At 44.1% G+C, this 18,094-nt stretch overlaps 1 protein-coding gene and 1 long non-coding RNA gene across 2 annotated transcripts in view; both read right to left on the reverse strand.

Annotated features, from left to right (window-relative positions):
* Window positions 1–1,475: 1,475 nt before the first annotated feature.
* MREG (melanoregulin) overlaps window positions 1,476–18,094 on the reverse strand; it is a 55,542-nt gene continuing 38,923 nt past the window's right edge. Inside the window, exons 3-5 of the mRNA XM_070618235.1 lie at window positions 5,844–5,934; window positions 4,431–4,594; window positions 1,476–3,351 (exon numbers count right to left, since the gene is read on the reverse strand). Coding sequence (XP_070474336.1) covers window positions 3,217–3,351; window positions 4,431–4,594; window positions 5,844–5,934 — 390 coding nt within the window. The 3' untranslated portion in view covers window positions 1,476–3,216. The remainder of the gene's footprint in view (window positions 3,352–4,430; window positions 4,595–5,843; window positions 5,935–18,094) is intronic.
* On the reverse strand, window positions 5,936–16,438 carry LOC139083214 (uncharacterized). The gene is made up of 2 exons (XR_011539749.1): window positions 16,298–16,438; window positions 5,936–11,019 (listed from the first exon to the last, which is right to left on the reverse strand). It is a non-coding gene; the product is annotated as an uncharacterized lncRNA (long non-coding RNA).

Below are 18,094 nucleotides of genomic sequence, written 5' to 3' on the forward strand. Positions count from 1 at the left end.
AATGAGGACCAATACTCCTGCATCCTTTAGGTCTTAAGGCTAGCACTAATCTTTGCCATCTCTCTGGGATGCAATATTGATTTTGGTTTACTGTCTTAACCAAGGAGTAGAGCCATTTCAGAGGCTTCCACTTAGCTTTCCCATTACGACAGTTTTTAACCCAAAGGCCAAGAAACTAACGGTGGTCCTGCCAAGTCCCAAATACGTTCAACCCAATCATTATTGTGAAAGTGGGGAGATGACCATTGGGTAGATCCATGGGCTCAATGGATCTACTGAGATAGACCCGGGATAGGACTCCATTTATTATCTGAATCCCGTATGCCCCCATTCTAAAAGGCACTCTGTAATGATACTCTCGTCCCTGAGTATCAGTGTCAACTTGGATCTGGTGTCCCATGTCCTCAGAGTGTTTGTGTGTACTCCTTTCCCCAGTGTATAGTTGTCCAAGTAAATAACCATAGGTCCTTTTGTGGAAGGGCTAGAGGAATCATTGCCATATGCACTTGCAGTGGTGGTGCAAAGTCCTCCTTCTTGGGGATCCAGCCTTTCCTTCAGTTTCCGGGTCTGGAAAATAGCCAAGGTCTGGAAACTCGGCAAGAGGTCCTAACTTTTTATTAGGCTGACTGTGCCCTACCCATCTCCTGATCATCATCCTTGAGATCTTCTGAGGGGATAGCCTGAGCAATACTCTTATTGGCTACTCATCTGTTTTGCCCCCAGGGATGCCATATTCTGTTAACCACCTCCAAATCTCTCTGTAGGTAGCCCCCAGACCGGGCCACTCATTATGATAATTGTGCCCACTTTGCTTCTGACAGTGAAGCACTGCCACTGAGCCCCTATTTTTCTGTCTCCGTTGCCATCAGTGAACCCACTTCTGGAAGAGCATCTGGCCTGAACAGCTACACTGAGGTTCTCAGTGATTCTGTGCCCCTCACCAAGGCACCCCTTATCACTGCAGTGAATGCGGCCCCTGGGGGAACGTAAGAAAACACGACCACCTTATTGCTCTTTGTCATAATATGCATGAAATAGGAAATCAGGTGTGTGATCTGCAAACTACAGGGTTTTTTCCCCTGGTGCATATTAAAATAAATAACTATTGATATAAAAACATCCATCGACCACCTGAAATCGCCATGCACACAGAGATGAAGCTTTGAGAACACCACAGCAGTCAACAGGGAGGCACTTAGGAAGTCGGAAGCCCCTCCAGCCTCCTGCACATCTGTGGATGTCCATCCTGCTGAGCATCTTGTGACTTCTGAAGTGGTCACTTCGGTCACCCTCGAGCCTCTCTCATGTGCTGCAGTGTCCACTGGACTAGAGCACAGATCTGCCCCTTGACTGGCTCTAGAGTGAAGGGAGGTCCTTAACCCATCTGCCTCCCAGCTTCTTCACCCTGTAATGTAAAGGGATTATGAAAAGAATATCTGCTCTTTCTTATTTCTCAGAAACATAACACATCTAAGTGAAAAGTAAATACAGAAAGCTTTTAATTCTTTAGAAGAAAATTTCCTGGATAATTCCATGTGTTTTTATAATCATAGATAATCTTATACTCACTCATTCATTACCAAAAATAAAGACTATGGTTACAATTTATTCTCCATAGTGCACACAATCTTATCTATTTTGACATCAAAAAGGCAGAAAGACAAAACACATTCCAAGGACAGAGATGAAAACAATATAATTTGCAAAGACATTGCTGTTTATTTTATTGTTTGTTTTTGTTGTGTCACTGTTTGTAAGCTGCAAGAGCCTACAGAAGAATCGGAATATATCTGCAGGCTAAGTTTAAACAACACGAAAGGGCTTAAGCTCAAATATAAAAAATAAAACTTTTAGCTTACTTATTAACCTAGAAAGAATCTTCCTGAAATATGTCAGTTAAATTGGTCTACAACGCGTTAACAAATGGAGAGCATGGACCTCCTCTAACAACTACTTGAAACATTGTGTCCACTGCGAAAGGAGCTGGTCTAGAGATGGAAATTTTCAAGTCCCCTGGACAGACTAAATACCAGCTACTTTTTAACCTGAAGTCAGAACAACAAAATATGTAAAAGTAAAAATATTGCCATTGTTGTCAGCAATGTACTGATAAATCCTACAAGTTCTGAAAGTCTTCTCAAAAAAAAATGAACCATGATTTCTTGGCCAGCTCCTTGCTTAAGCAGTAAGTAACTTTTGAAGCTGGATTTCTCTATCCGTGGATAGAAGCAAGCTGTATTGACAGCATTGCTCCCTTTTGAAACTCATCTTCAGAAGGAAAGAGAGTCCAGCAACGACCTTCAACGTAACACTGCCTGCAGAGCTGCCAGTCTGCAGGAGTGGTCCCGGGGCAGGGGCAACTGTCAGCCGATAACCCGAAACAGATTAAAGAGAAGAGAAGGAAGTGGGGGTCAACTGTTTCAGTTTACAGATGGCATCCCAGATAAAATATAAAATATCAAGGGCTTATGGAGGAGAAATGGACAATATCCAAAAATGAGGTAACCAGATAGCAGTAATATTGGGAATTGAAGATGCTTGTACTACAAGTGAAGACAGAACTTCTTACACGTAACTGCAGGAAGTTGCTTGGGATCACTCTACTTCGAACTCACTTCTGAGCAGGACTCCTACACATTTCTACCGTCTGGTCTACTAGACGTCTGAATAATCATGACTGACACTCAAAATGATGCCTCTGACACCCTCCAGGGCTCTGTAGGTTCTTCCAGATCAAAGAAAGGTCACATAATGCCTGGTATTAATTTGGTGGTAGCCGATATTATATAACAATTACTTAAAAATTGCTAACGCATATTTGGGTTCAATGATAGCTCTCTCTATTAATCTTATTGTTCTATCAACTAGAATACCCAATTATCCCAATAGGATTAATTACTTGAGCTTATTGTACAACCAAAACCAAAACAGGGTCAATGGGTTCTCAGAATCTAATCACCCAAGATGAAACAGCCCACTGACCCAACTGTCTGATGCAACATCCTCAGATGGTTCAATGTGGCCTGAACATTTCATAAAGTCCTCCTGAAGACCAGATATCCAAACCCATAGGTTTCTGTAGGATTCAGAATCATTTTTCACCTAGCCAGCCCTAGTGAGCTAGCTAGCTCACTCTCTTCTATATGCTTTTGTCCAACTTCGGTTGGCTGTTGAGTTCCAGCAGAAGAATTCCAATTCTGCCTCCCAGCCTCCCTTTCAGGGACTTGGAAATGGAAGGTAGTGCAGTCCTTTCTGGCCATCTGCCAGGCAAGGGGCCCCAGGCTTCTTGGGGTAAGTGCGACTGGCAATCTTAAAGAACTCTTCTGCAGCATCAAGAGCAATGAGACGGTCCTGACAAAAAATTAAAAATTTGTCAATTAAAAAACTGTCAAGGTAGGAACCAAGCCACATCAATGGGAAAACCAATCTAACGGTAACAAAACCCACCCTGAAATAATAATGAGCGAATAAAACATTTATTTTTTTATTTATTTTTTTTGTTTGTTTGTTTTTTTTTTTGTTTTTGGAGGAAAATTAGCCCTCAGCTAACTACTGCCAGTCCTCCTCTTTTTGCTGAGGAAGCCTGGCTCTGAGCTAACATCCGTGCCCATCTTCCTCTAGTTTATACGTGGGACGCCTACCACAGCATGGCTGCCAAGCAGTGCCATGTCCGCACCCGGGATCCGAACCAGCGAACCCCGGGCCGCCGAGAAGCGGAACGTGCGAACTTAACCGCTGCGCCACCGGGCCGGCCCCGCGAATAAAACATTTATTAAATTTTTCTCAACAAATTTAGAGACATTCCTAAATCCTTTACTTATATTATCCAAGGAATATTCCACTGCCCTTAGAGTCCTTTCAAATTCTTTTTCAGTCTTAGGTTATATTAACAATACTTCTCGCACCTCCTCACCTTACAAATGGTCCAAGCTGACTACACAGCACAATTGGCTGAAAAATACAGTCTCAACCCAGCCTCAGTAGGTCTGAGTGCAATCCGAAATCTGAATTTTTTTTTTAAAGATTTTATTTTTTTCCTTTTTCTCCCCAAAGCCCCCGGTACATAGTTGTATATTCTTTGTTGTGGGTCCTTCTAGTTGTGGCATGTGGGACGCTGCCTCAGCGTGGTCTGATGAGCAGTGCCACGTCCGCGCCCAGGATTCGAACCAACGAAACACTGGGTGGCCCGCAGCGGAGCATGCGAACTTAACCACTCAGCCATGGGGCCAGCCCCCAAAATCTGAATTTTTAAAGCCCATCAGGTGATTCTGATGTTGCAGGCTACAGAAACCAGCACACAAGCTGCCAGCGTCATTGGCCACCTCATACTGTGGTGGAACTGGTGGCGTTGGCACGATAAGTATATGCAATAACACAAAAACACACATTTCAAGCAAAAGCAGAGCAGATGAAAAAATGCATCCACTTACCACAACAAAGAGATATCTCTCCGAGAGCTCCCAGCCTGTTGGGAAAATGTTGGTCTCTTCAGCCAATTTTAACAATATCTCTCGAGCTTTCCTTGTGTTTTTAGAATCACTGATGGTGCTGAGTTTCGTCACTGACAACAAAGAGTCTGCTTCCTTTTGAAAACCTAAAGTAAAAAAATTTACCACTCTTGTAAAGTAGTCACAAGGAGATGACTGTCCTGCAGGAGATTAAGAAGGAACCCGAATGTGGATTCTGAACAAACCTCAGGAAACTGCAGCCAAAGGCACCACCGCTGCTTCCTGGCTCAGTGTGAGTGGCAGGGTCTTTCTCAAAATTCGTTTGATGTTTCTTCCGGTTTAATTTTCTTTGTTAACTTTCCCTTCAGAGTTAAGCCTCACATACTCACCCACTGACAGCTCGCTGCCCTTTCTGGACTGAAACCCTCCTCCCACTCCCTACTCCTGCCCTGTCCCCAGAATTGCTACCCGCCTTTGTAGCTTGAGAACAGCCAAGTGGTCACCCCCAGGCCTCTACTTCTCCAAGCCCAGATGCCCTTCCCTGGAGCAATATGGTTGGCTGGTTAAAATTACTTACCCAGAGCTATAAAAGACTCACAGATTTACACCTGTCTGGAATAACTTACATTGTAAGAAGGAGACTGTTAAGTCAACAATATTGGGTGCGTAAATAGGGCAGAGGCCCGCCCCCGCCCACTGCATCCCAGCCAAAGCAATAGGGGCTGGCAACACGGCACCCAACTTTTGAAAATTTATGATGCCACGGTGTCATCTCTTTCCAAGCAGAAGGACTGAGGACTTCAAAATTGATAAATTCATTTTTTAAACCTTAAACAAGCTTATTTTACAGTGTGAGGGGCTTGTTTATTGTATCGCGAACCTTATTGTATCGCGAACCTGGAAGAATTCAGAAAAACCAACACCAACAGCCACTCTCACGCCACGGGTGCTTTTCCCAACTGGGAAGCTTTTCTACCTTTTAGTCCTTCTGAATCTTGCTGTCTTTCTTACACACAACATATCTCCCAGCCTACCTTATCTTATAAAGCTTCTACTAATCGGTCACTCACTTTCATCTAATTCACTCGATGTACACGCCAAAAAGTTTAAGGTAGCGCCCATATGACTCCCCTGCCCTGTCTGCTCAACACAGAGGACAGATGGAGTAGCATATGGCTGAGCACGTCCTTAGGGCCTGGGCTGGTGATAACAGAAATATCAGATGTTTATGCTCGAGGATACAAGAAGAACAGGATCAGGAAAATAATTAGCACACAGGAGCCTTAATTAGTCAATTACTGACATCCCTTTCCTAAAAACCATGGTGAAGGAAGCGACCAGGAATAACACCACAACTAGTTATTTTTACAATTCCCTCGTCAGTTGCAGACTCACCTAAATCTTCTAAAATGCGTTTCCACCTATTTCTCACTTCCCTTCGAATCTGTCGCAGGGTGTAGATATCATAGTTGAGCTTTTGCCACTCCTGTAGGAAAATAAAAATTCAGTTTTATTTTTATCTTGGGCTTAAGCCTCTATGTAAGTCCCAAACTTAAGCTGTTTAAACATGTGGCTCTCCTCTTCACTAATCTTCAAACTAGATCTAAAAGAAGAGAAGGGGACGGGTGAGAGGGAGTCCCCGGGACGCGTGAGCTACCGTTTCTGCAGAATCTGTGATGTACCAGGTGCTATGACACCTCACGCAAATTGTCCTAATTAAACTCTTCACATATCTATTCTCTTAACTTCACCGATCTCACCTGCAAAGAGAGGATGACAATAGTTCATATTCCACCTAAGAGTGTTTTAAAGATTAAACAGAGAAAAAAGCACAACATCTGCTCATAGTGAGCACCTAAGAAAATCCACGTATCATTAACGCCATTTTATAGATGAAGAAACTGAGTCCCAAAGAGGGTAAGCGGCTAATCCAATATCATCCAGCTAATAGGCATCAGAAGTGGTATTTGAATCCAGGTCTGACTCCAAAATTCCCGAGAAAAACGACATGCGACGAATTCATGTCTTCCTTTGTTATCAGAAGAAAGGAGACCTGGGGGTCCCAAGCTTCTTATTTCCAGCCAATGTTTCCTTCACCTTATCTCAGCATCGCTCTCTTTCATTTATATCCCCACGATAGGAGGAATCTTTTAAGCATTCAGCAGAACTATGAAAAGGTTATCATTCTGAAAATTTCGATCTTATCAGGAATAGGCCATCATGTTGGTCCCTAAACAGAATTTGAATCTTTCAGGAGCGTTAGAATCTTTATGAAGCTAAGCATTCCTTTAAAATGTCATGGAAATTTATTTTTAAGGAGGCTTGACTATATAAAACAGTCATTTTACAGAGCATACCTTTTCCTCTTAGCAAAAACATTAACCATACAACTATCCTTATGCACAGCTTAAGAACATCATTCTAAATGCTCAATTTAAGACTCAAGTTATGTGATATTTTGACTTTTCTAACTGAAAACATTTCAGTGATGCCATTACTTCACTACTCAGCTCCTTCCAAGGCTTGCTTGCTTATTGCTAACCAGCGTTCACAACTGGTTAAGAGAAATCAATTTAGCTGCCATTCACAAACTCTTACAGGTACACTTTGGAAAAGAAGAGCTAGCAAAATAAAGTATGTTTTGTTATGACTGCATTTTAGATCTTCTATCTAAAGATATGTCATCAAAAGGCCATGGATTTCAGTTATTTTCTAGAAGTCAGGAAGTGGTGAATTTGAAGATTCTTTCCTGGTTCTCTTTTTTTGACCAAAGGCATGTAGGCATATGCATGTGCATGCATGCATGGTGATGGGGTTCAGGGACAGTGTGTGACCCTGGAAGAGAGCAAAGTTAACTGAGTCATCTCAGAAATATGCAACCCTGACCTCATCTTTAGCATCATGTTAAACCACACCTATCCAATCCCCCTCAGAACATATCAGTCATGGGGAATAAAATCAAGTGTTGTGGTTTTCATTGGATGGGCATACACTGACCCTTCGGTATGTAGCATCTTGGTAGGAGCATGGGTGCTAGAGCCAGACTTCCAGGTTTGGATCCCAGCTCCCTTATTTATTAACAGCCTGAGTTTGAGCAAGTTGGTAACATCACTGTGTCTCAGTGGCCTCGTCTGCAATATGTGGAGAGTACTACAACCTACCGCACTCGCTTCCTGTAAGGACCAAATGTATTAATGCAAACCTTGAAAATGCAGTTTGCTGCACATTCTCCTCCAAATCAGTGCAGGCACAATTAAGAAACAATCTCCCAAAACTCAGGATGATTTCTATTACGGGGCTTGAGGCCATGATACATGACCCCACGCAATATCTCATTTGTGAGGACCTCTGGAGGACCAATTTCTCTGCTCTTGACATCAGGTCCGATTTCACTTTTCCTGAAAATTGTTTCACCTTTCTGGACATTATGAATTTTATAACTGCTAAGTTCCATGCTGACCTGAAAAGGTAGGGTCCTTTCATGGAAAATTCGTAGGATTTTGAAAGCATTTTTGAATTATCAAAATTTTTTACTACTTGTTATGTCTTTATCATGTTTTTCCTATTTCCTCCTCTTCTTCTGGTTTGTGCTATCTCACTGTATTTTCACGTAAATTGCCTTAAGTCCTTTGTGATAAAAAGGATATAAGTAAATGAAATATTACACAGAGCGGCGCTGGGCTTATTCTCAATGAAACTGACCCTCCTTGCAGGACACAATGAAGAGTAATCAGACTGTCAGTCACACTTGATTAGAGACCCACACATCAAGAACAGGTGAGCTGCTTCAAAGATTCACACAACCTTAAATTCTGAAACAAACCACTAGGTGGCTTCACTAACCTGCGATTAAAGGTCTCTGCTAATTTTTCTTTTAGCTCCTAAGGCTGATGCCTCAGACCTTGTTCCCTCAACTAAGTGTAGCCCAATCGCAATTTTTCAGAGACCCGTTCATCACTGGTGACCCAAGCTTTTCAATCTTTCTCTTCCTGCTGTCCATGTATCAGCTATTTCACTATTCCTAAAGACCAAGCCTGAGCTTTAACAAATTCATTCCATTTCAGTGTCTGTTACTCTGATACAGTGCTGGATGGAGAAGCAACAGTATGAGATTTAAAAATCTGGTGAGCGTGGATCCACACATGGTGCGTGTGTGCTTCTTAAGATTAGTGGAATAAACTATTTTCATCCATCCATATTATTGCCGTCTTTTTTGACAGAATAGTCATGGATAATCAAATATCAAAGTATCTGGAAGTTTTGTACAAAGTTTAAAGCTCTAAGGCCAGCAGCAGCTTGGGTAAGATTTTAACTAAGAATTGGCTTTTGATAAAATAAATAGTAAGAAGGGAATATGAATTCCTCTTTACCATATGACCCTAAAGGATAGACTCTAAACACAGCAAATGAGAAATGGTGATGTACAAAACCTTATCCACAGTAAAGAAACTAACTCACCTAATTCCCTGGCATTAGAGAAAACAAGTCCTGTGATGGCCTTATACAATGTTACATTGTAACCATTTATTTCTAGACAAATAATTTGAAATTAGCATTTAAAGATCAGTTACATATTCTTCACCAGTGAGTGGAAACTCAAATCCTCTAGACATCCAACGTTAGTCTTATCTTCCAAAATAATCTTTTGCTTCTTTTCTCATAATTTCTGAAATAATCATTGTGATGCTGTGGCTGGAAACATTAACAATGAGTAAATTTGCAACGGTGTAATAAAAGCAATAATGCAGAATTAATGTCATAAGATACCCGGGAACCAAGTCAAACTGAAAAACACGTGATTGAAAATGAATAACTGAAGATGCTTAGAGCTGAATTCTTGAGGTTTTTCTCCTCTCTAGCTGTCAGCCAAATCAGATTAGGGCGCCAGAAAAGAAGGTAGAGGCAACAGCACAAAAGGCAGAACAAGGCTCAATCTCCTGCAGCCGTCAGGAGCTCGTTCTCCTCCAGCTTTCGATCCCATGAGCTGAGCTTGACCTTGAGTTCTGATTTAAGCAGCTGGGATCATTTTCTCACACATGAAATTAAAACATTTTATTCTTATTCCACTATATTATTGTGAGGTTGTGGATAAATGGGACAGTTAAAAAGTACTTTTCATTTCTTCTTAGAAAGGTGATTTATAGATTTAAAGAAATGTACTCTAACAGATTACAGATATTTTAAATCATCTTAAACTGTTAGGAACAACTTCAAAAGAGAACAATTTCTTTTTAGTTATAAAAATATTATCACACAGAAGTAAAAACTCAAAGAGAACCGGAAGGTATAAAATGAAAACTAAAAGTCTGCTTTCCCATCCTCTTCTTGTCTTACTCCTCAGAGGTAATTACTTTTGAACATTACTTCTTCCTCTTCCTCCTCCTCCTCCCCCCCCACCTCTTCCTCCTGCTCCTTCTCCTCTTCCCCCACCTCCCCCCACCCCGCTTTCTCCCCTTCTTCCTCCCCCTCCTCTTCCTCTTCCTTTTCTCTTCTGGCAGCTACTTCCATAATTCCAAATAATAGGCTCATACTTCCAATTCCTCACATATTAACTTTAAACTTTCTTTGTACTCTCTGCTATGGACAAAGCATAATTTAGTACTTCTGCACTTTCTCTCTCTCCTGTTCTCTCTCATTGCAAGGGAGGCTGGAAAAGTGGGGGAACATCATCAGTAGTATTTGAACCAATCGCGATCCATCCCCTGGGGCTGTCACTTTGCCGCCCCAAACCAAAGCTGGGTTCTGGCAGCAAGAAAGAAAGGAGGGATACGGACACTGGGGTGGCTAATACGTCAGCAACTAATGTTTGCCACAAGCAGATATATGACGTTTGCTTCCTTAATACCTGTTTTCCCCTTCTCCCATCAATCTGTCAAGTTCATCCAGATTTTCCTTTGGAGAAAGTCACACATTCTCAGCCCACGAGTGGACACTGATTGGCTTAAGCCAACAAATCCACCTTTGGCTGTGCATTAGAATCAACCAGGGAGCATTTTAAAATACCAATGCATGGGATCCACCTTCCAAGCCAATGAAATCAGAATGCTTTGAGGGAGCCAGGTTTGAAATCCAATAACTTAAGCCAATCAGCATACCCCACTGGCTCAGGATGGACACATACCCAACTCGAGCCAAGGAGATGCAACAAAATCCATGGGGCTCTGGAAGCAATCAGGAGTGGTGTTCCCTCCTCCCCTGGATGACGCGGTGTGAGGGTACAAAATCCAGAACCGCCCCCATCACTTTTACTATCCTGAGAAGATCCAGCCTAAGGAAGAACTCAACACTCAGAGGAGGACAAAGATGAAAGAATCACAGAGAGACAGAGCGTAAAGACATCCTGGGGGCCAGCGCGGTGGCACAGTGGTTAAGTGCACACGTTCCGCTTCCGCAGCCCAGGGTTCACAGGTTCGGATCCCGGGTGCGGACATGGCACTGCTTGGTAAAAGCCATGCTGTGGTAGGTGTCCCATGTATAAAGTAGAGGAAGATGGGCACAGACGTTAGCTCAGGGCCAGTCTTCTTCAGCAAAAAGAGGAGGATTGGCAGTAGTTAGCTCCGGGCTAATCTTCCTAAAAAAAAAAAAAAAGACATCCTGGGCCTGAGGATCAAATCTCATCTAAAGTCAGTGCTACTTCTGTAACTCCCTATCATCAAAGCCAACTCCACTCAGGTTTAGACAATGAGTTTTTTCTGATCCCTGCATTTGAAAAATTCATGTTACAAAGACCACTCACTGAGTACATAAACAAAAATGAAAATATAAACACTGCACAAAATATTAATCTCATATTTTCCTATCTCTAGCCCCTGGGGGAAAATGTTCAGCACATAGACTACTTAGCTGGGGTTGGATAAGGCTTACAGAGAATGCAGTGTTAATGGCTATGCCTGGATCCCAATCTTTATGTCCAGGAATGCCTTAGGCAATGACACAGATGTAACAGCAGCCCCTCTGTATCCAGGGATTACTCTATGGTGCCTCCGCTGAATCCTGTCCATCAGAGCAGAGCTTCTCACTCTGGCAAGACTGCTGTTACCACCCAGGGGAGAAGGTGGCTTATATCTCGTTGGATAACTTCTTCCAAAGATCTGGGGGAGAGGGTCCAACTATGACTAGCTTAACCACTCAACTGCCTTACAAAGACATGTTGAATCCTTCTGGCTGGATATAATGATCAGCTCAACGTTAACTTTTTTTTTTAATTGCAGTTCTCAGTTCTTTTATTTTTTTTTCTGGGAAAGATTCGCCCTGAGCTAACATCTGTTGCCAATCTTCCTCTCTCTCTCTTTCACTTTTTTTTCCCCTCCCCACAGCCCCATTACATAGTTGTATGTTCTAGTTCTAAGTTCTTCTGGTTCTTCTACGTGAGCCGCCGCCACAGCATGGCTACTGACAGATGAGTGGTGTGGTTCTGAGCCCGGGAACCAAACCCTGGCCACCGAAGCAGAGCGCCCCAAACTTTAACTGCTAGGCCATCAGGGCTGGCTCAAAGTTAAAATTTGATCCATAATAACTTTGAGCCAAAACCTATTCACCATCTGAAACCAAGCATTAGGACAACCTTGTCAACTGTCTTTCCTGGATGGTGAAAAACTATCTTCAGAGGAAGATGCTCTGAAACTGGGGCTGAAATCTGCCTCATCTTCTTCACTCCATACCCCAAGATCAGAAAATCACAAACGGAACTTTAAGAAATGGTCCTTATTATATTTGATCTGCATAAAAACCCAGCAAGAAGGTCTTTCCCAAATTTTACATGAAGTTATGTAACTTTCCCCATGCCAGAGTTCATATCCAAGTGCATCTAATTCCAAAGCCACATACCCTAAAAAAAAAGAAAGAAAGAAACAGAAAGGAGATAGAAAAGAATGACTATTGTCGCTTCCCCAACACAGCTTCTTTTTTCTTGTGCATTGATTGTTTGTTTGTTTAAGTTATGTAATACATTCGATTTACAATCCAAAAAGTACTAAAGGCTGTGTCCTCAGCCACCAGCGTCTCTCTACAAGTAATAAATGTTACCAATTTCTCCTGTACCCTTCCATTTTTTCCCATAAATGGTAGCATGCTATATCCTGCACTTTTCACTTAATAATATATTTTAGCAATCACTGTGTATCAGAATATAAGGTTCCAGATCCTTCTTTGACTTGACTTTTTGACCATCTGGTGTAGACAGAAACAGTATTATAATAAACATATATATTTGTTTCATAGAAAATAGTCCCCTAAAAAATCACAGTATGTTCCTAAATGTGCCTTAAAACTAGAAAATGCCTTAAGACTTTCTGCCTTCTAGTCATTCTTTCTAACACCACCATCAAAAAGTAGTAAGTACGCACATGTGTCATGCACTATATACATCCCTTTGGGAATTTCTACTTCAACGCAACATCGACATTGAAAGAGGACATCATGCTACTGTGGCCATCACAACACTGCAGTACAGAACTGAAACATCTAAATCAGGAAGCTACAAAGTGAATAGTAGCCAAATACTTTTACTTGAAAGTGACAGCTTCTTGGTCAAATGCATTCTTTGAACATTGTAACTGTTGTCTCTCTCCTTTCAATTTTCACCAATTCATATCATCTTAGGCTACTTTAAAACGAAAAGAGAGTCTCTAAAAGACAGAAAAATCATACAGACTGCTTCTCCAATTTAGTTTTCTTTCATGTGGTATGTAGTGGGAAATGTCAGGTAAGTAAGAAAAAGACGTCATACACGGGTGTCTGGATTTTAATGTCTCTAACAGATTCTCTCATGCTTGCTCTTCATGGAGAAATGCAAGATGGATAACGTAGACTAGGATAGCTGGGCAGCGCTGACGAGTACTCAAAACTGTGGGCGTCAGTCTGCAGAGAAGTTTTTAGTGATACACGAAAGGGCTCAGTTTCAGGGCTAGTCATCACTTTCATCAGTGACTTTGTGAAGTCAGAGATCACCAAAGTGGGGGGGGTAGCTAAGACACAGAATGAGAAAATCAAGATTTGAAAACATATAGCAAATAAAGCCTACAAAATAAAATCTATAGGTCAAAAGTTATTAGGAATAAGTAAAAATATATCCTACTCTCAGGTTGAAAAAAATCAACACAACCAGGGGCTGGCCCCATGGTGTGGTGGTTAAGTTCAGCGCTCTCTGCTTTGGTGGCCCAGGTTCGTGGGTTTGGATCCCAGGTGTGGACCTACACCCCTCCTCAGCCATGCTGTGGTGGTGACCCACATATAAAGTGGAGGAAGACTGGCACAGATGTTAGCTCAGAGATAACCTTCCTCAGCAAGAAAAAAAAAAATCAACACACCCAAAGCACCAGGTGCAGGGACCTCCCTACACAGCAGTTCATGTGAAAGAGAGACCTAGGGGTTGATTAAACTGGAAGCTCCAGGTCCAACCAAAATGTGGCATTTGGTCTGCATTTATTGGGCATCTGCTTTGTGCCAAGCACAACACTGGGCTCACAAAAATAAATAGCACGTGGACCTCCTGCTCTAAAGGAATGAAAGTGTAGACAAAAAACTAACGTAATATTACCCTACACTCACTGAAGCATTGCTCACAAGGAAGGGGTAATCAATGCAGTCTGCACAGAGCAACTGGGGAACTGCCCGAAGAGGGATGCGGTCACCCAGCATGCAGCCAGGAGAGCGACGAAGATGAAGGGCTCAGCAACCAGGTGACAGTGGCCGGGCTGACAGATCTGCAAACCACAGGACCTTGGAAGTACCCGAGAACATCCTTCAAGCTTCAATAGCTGCGATACGGAAGAGGCATTCCTTTCCTTTTTCGTACATAGCTGCAAAAGGCAGAACGATGACTACGAGGTGGAAGCCACGAGAAAGATCAAAGTAAGAACTTTTCATTCGGAATGAAGGCTTCGAAAGAGAAGGAGCCCTCCAGCACGGGAACTCTAAGGTCTAATTTCTATACTTTATGTAGAAATACACTATAATTTCCAGAACTATAATTTCTAGAGGCTCTTTCAACATAATACATTTTTCCTGTATCACCAGAAAAAATCCAAAAAGAATTTAAAGGCATTTACAAAAAAGGAGATAGACAGAAATAGAGCGATGGATACACAGGTAGACAGATAATATTGATAGAGCGTCCCAGGCACGCTCTAAGCTCTGCGTTATTTACTTGGTTAGTTCTCATAACATGATGTGCTACTCCATGAGGTGGATATTATTATAACATCTTAAGAACGAGGAAACTGAGGCTCAGAGAGGTGAAGAAACTGGCCCAGTGCACACCAGAAGTGAGGAGCTGGGACTGCACACGTGGGCGTCTGGCGGTAGGGTCAATGCACTCAGTCACTGTCCACACCGCCTCTTCAAACAGGAAGAGTGGGTTGGGGGGGGGGTGAGCAAGGTGGGAGGTGGAAGAAAAGAGGACAGAGGACTAAAGAGCGGTTGACTAAAGAGGAGACCGAGCTGAAGCCACAGGAGCCGTCCCGGAGGAGGAACTAAGAAAACACAATTGAAATCTTGGGAGAAAATAGAACATTTTTAGAGGCAAAGTATCCCTCGGCCCTAGCCCAGAAGGCGGCGGACCCCAGAGCGTCCTCTCCAGGGTGGACACAGTGGGACACTGTGCTCAGTTCTGTCTCCCCTCCCAGAGCGGGTGGAAGGACCTCGGGCCCCTCCCACTTTTCCTGTCCCTTTCTTCTCCTGTCTGCCTTGTTCCCACTTCACCTCCGAGCAGTGAGACGAAGGCAAAACCACCGCCTTCAGGACGCAGGGGTGGTGGGGGGTGGCAGACCCTGCCAAGGTCTGAGATCCAGCCAAGGCCTCCAGAGACTCACGTGACAAACCACAGTTTCACTGGCTCACATGATGGGCTTCCTCCCCCACAGCTGATCAGCTGGCATCTTTGGACAGATGCCCAACAGCTTGAACCTCATCTGCCAAACCCAAGAAAAAAAGGATTTTGCAAAACTAGCTCACTCTTCCTAAAAGGACAGCTGGTTTCACTGACGTCAGCAGCCACACGTGCCCTTCACCCTGCTCTCTCCTCAGCTCCATCCACCCTCCTCCCTCCCTTCACTGCCACATGGCTCAAAGGGGGGATTCCCCCAGCCCGTCTCACTGCCTCCTCATTCCCTCACGCCAGCCCCGTCGATCGGCCGCTGCCCAGGGTAGGTGCTAAGGTACTTTCCTCATCTCACTAGTGACTGAAAGGGAAACTGTCCCCTAGTCCTTCCAGAGGCCCTGACCTTTTCTAAAGCATTGAATCCTGATGGCCACCCCCTTCTTATGCCTCCCCAGGTCTCTTTGGGGAAGGGAAAAAGGAACGAGCATCTCAGTGCCCATGATACACAGGCACTGACGCCTCCACCGCCCTGCAAGGCGGCTGTTAGAATCCCCGAGCTGTAGAGGAAGGTCCAGCTTGTTGCCTAGCGTCCCTCGGCAGCAGGTCTGAGATGCGGGATCTGCACCTCTCAGTGCCGCCTCCCGCCGAGCTCCCTCACTCTCCTCCCTTTCCTTGGCTCATTCTCCTTCTTCCTTTGCCTCTTCCTTTCATGCAGCCCTTTCCCAAGGCTCTGTCTTGGGCCTTCTCCTCATCTCCATCTCCCTGGGTAACTTCCCCTAACGCCTCCACTTCTGTTGTCATTACTTCTCTCTTCTCTGTCAGGGACTCCCCAAGTCATGGTTTTTTGCCCTGCCTCCGGGCCCCAGCTCCAGGTCCCGATTTCCTCCTGTCTGCCGGATGTCTCCATGTGGATGGGCTGCTGACCTGGCCACTCAACAGAGCCCAGTGAGACCCCCACCAGCGCCCACGCCAGCGCCATCCCTCTTACACTTCCAACTTGGTTACAGGGCTCCTTCCCCTTCAATCCTACCTTCTGAATCCAGATCAGTCACCTCGTCCTGTTGATTCTCCCTGTCACAGGTGGTCTCTCTTCTTTTCCCACTGCCTCAGCTTTAGCTGGCCTGAACAGCTGCAAGAACTGGTCCCTCTGCTTCCAGAAGCCAATGTCTGCAACCTCCTCCCAGCCAGCTGCCCTCCCAAAGGTCACACGGGGTCACTCCCCTCCCTGTGAACTTCCGTGGTTCCCCAGGGCTGACTGAATCACATTTCAGTCCCCAGCAGGCTCTCCACAGTCTGACTCCCAGTCTTGTTCCGACCACGTCCTTCCTCTCATAGTGTGCCCCGCGACATGGGACCACCCCTCCACTCCCTAGGGCACCCTGAACCTGTGTGCCTTCAACCACACCCACTCACCTCCTCCTTCTGCTGCCATCGAATCCTCTTCACCCTTCAGGCTCAGCTCCAAAGCCACCACCTTGAGAAGCCTTCACCTTTCTTACCAGTTGAAAGTAACTCCTGCTTCTTTTGACATTCCTGAGCTCCTTTATAAAACCGTTGTAGAGTTATTTTTGTTGTTAGTGCCATTGAGTCAATTCTGACTCCTAGTGACCCTGTGCACAGCAGAGAGGAACCCTGACTGCTCTTTTTTGCACCATCCTCTCACCTTCTGGTGCTCCATCAGACAATGCTCTGCTGCTGTTCACAGGGTTTTCATGGTTAATTTTTTTGGAAGTGGGTGGCCAGGTACTTCTTCCCAGTCACCCTAATCTGGAAGCTCCACTGAAACCCAGCCAACCATGGGTGACCCTGCTGGTACTTGAAATCCCGGTGGCATAGCTTTCAGCATCACAGCAACACGCAGCTGCCACAGTATGAGAACCAAGAGACGAGTGGTGTGGTTCCCTGATGGGAAACAAACTCGGGTCACAGTGGTGTAAGGACCGAATCTTAACCAGTAGACCCCCAGGGCTGGCTGTAGAGTTATGTACTGTATTGATATTGTTATATAGGGGTTTGTAATGCCTCCCTCACTACTAGATTATCGGCTCCTGAGGGAACCTAGATTCATCCATGTCTTACACAGTCCTCTGTGCAGAGCACATGTTCCAATGGGTTTGCTAAACTCAAATGAACGTGACAATTCACATACAGGCCACACTCTGCCGGCGACTGAGTGCCTATTTTGAATCTAGGAAACACTAAATCTTATCAGAAAAAGCCACGTGGGCCCAAATCCATGTGTGTTCTGAACAAAACAGGTTTATATAATCAACATATTTTGATTCCCATATTTTTGGGAAACAGAATAAATTCAAGAAAGATGAAATAAAAATAATCCATTCATCTCTTTTACTCTTGCCTGATCAAGCATTTGATATTTGAAAAGTACCTTCCCATATGTCTCTTTAAATAATAATAGATATTGAGGCTGCACCATGTGGCAGGCCCCATCCCACGCGTTCCATGTGTCATTCCATCCATCAGAAAATCCAACAAGACGCGCTTATGGATCCCTTTCTAGAGACGTGTTACGTGAGGCTCCAGGAGGCTAAACAATTCAACTGAGATCTCACAGCTCTTAAGGAGGAACCAACAACTTAAACTCGTCTGTCTGACTCCACAACCCGTTCTCCTCCCAGTACCCTAAGCTGCACTGTCAGGCCCCAATTTAGCCCCCTAACTATATTGTCCTTCCTGGTCACCAGTGTGGAAACTGGGACACAAAGAGAGAAATGCAACATAACGTGCAGGGACTTTCATTCCAAAAGCAACTTCTGGCACGGCCACGCAGGTCCAGCAGACAGACAGGCCCCCTCCTCTGTCCTCC

The sequence above is a fragment of the Equus przewalskii genome, chromosome 5 (assembly GCF_037783145.1).
Source record: "Equus przewalskii isolate Varuska chromosome 5, EquPr2, whole genome shotgun sequence".
NCBI classification, from domain to species: Eukaryota; Metazoa; Chordata; class Mammalia; order Perissodactyla; family Equidae; genus Equus; species Equus przewalskii.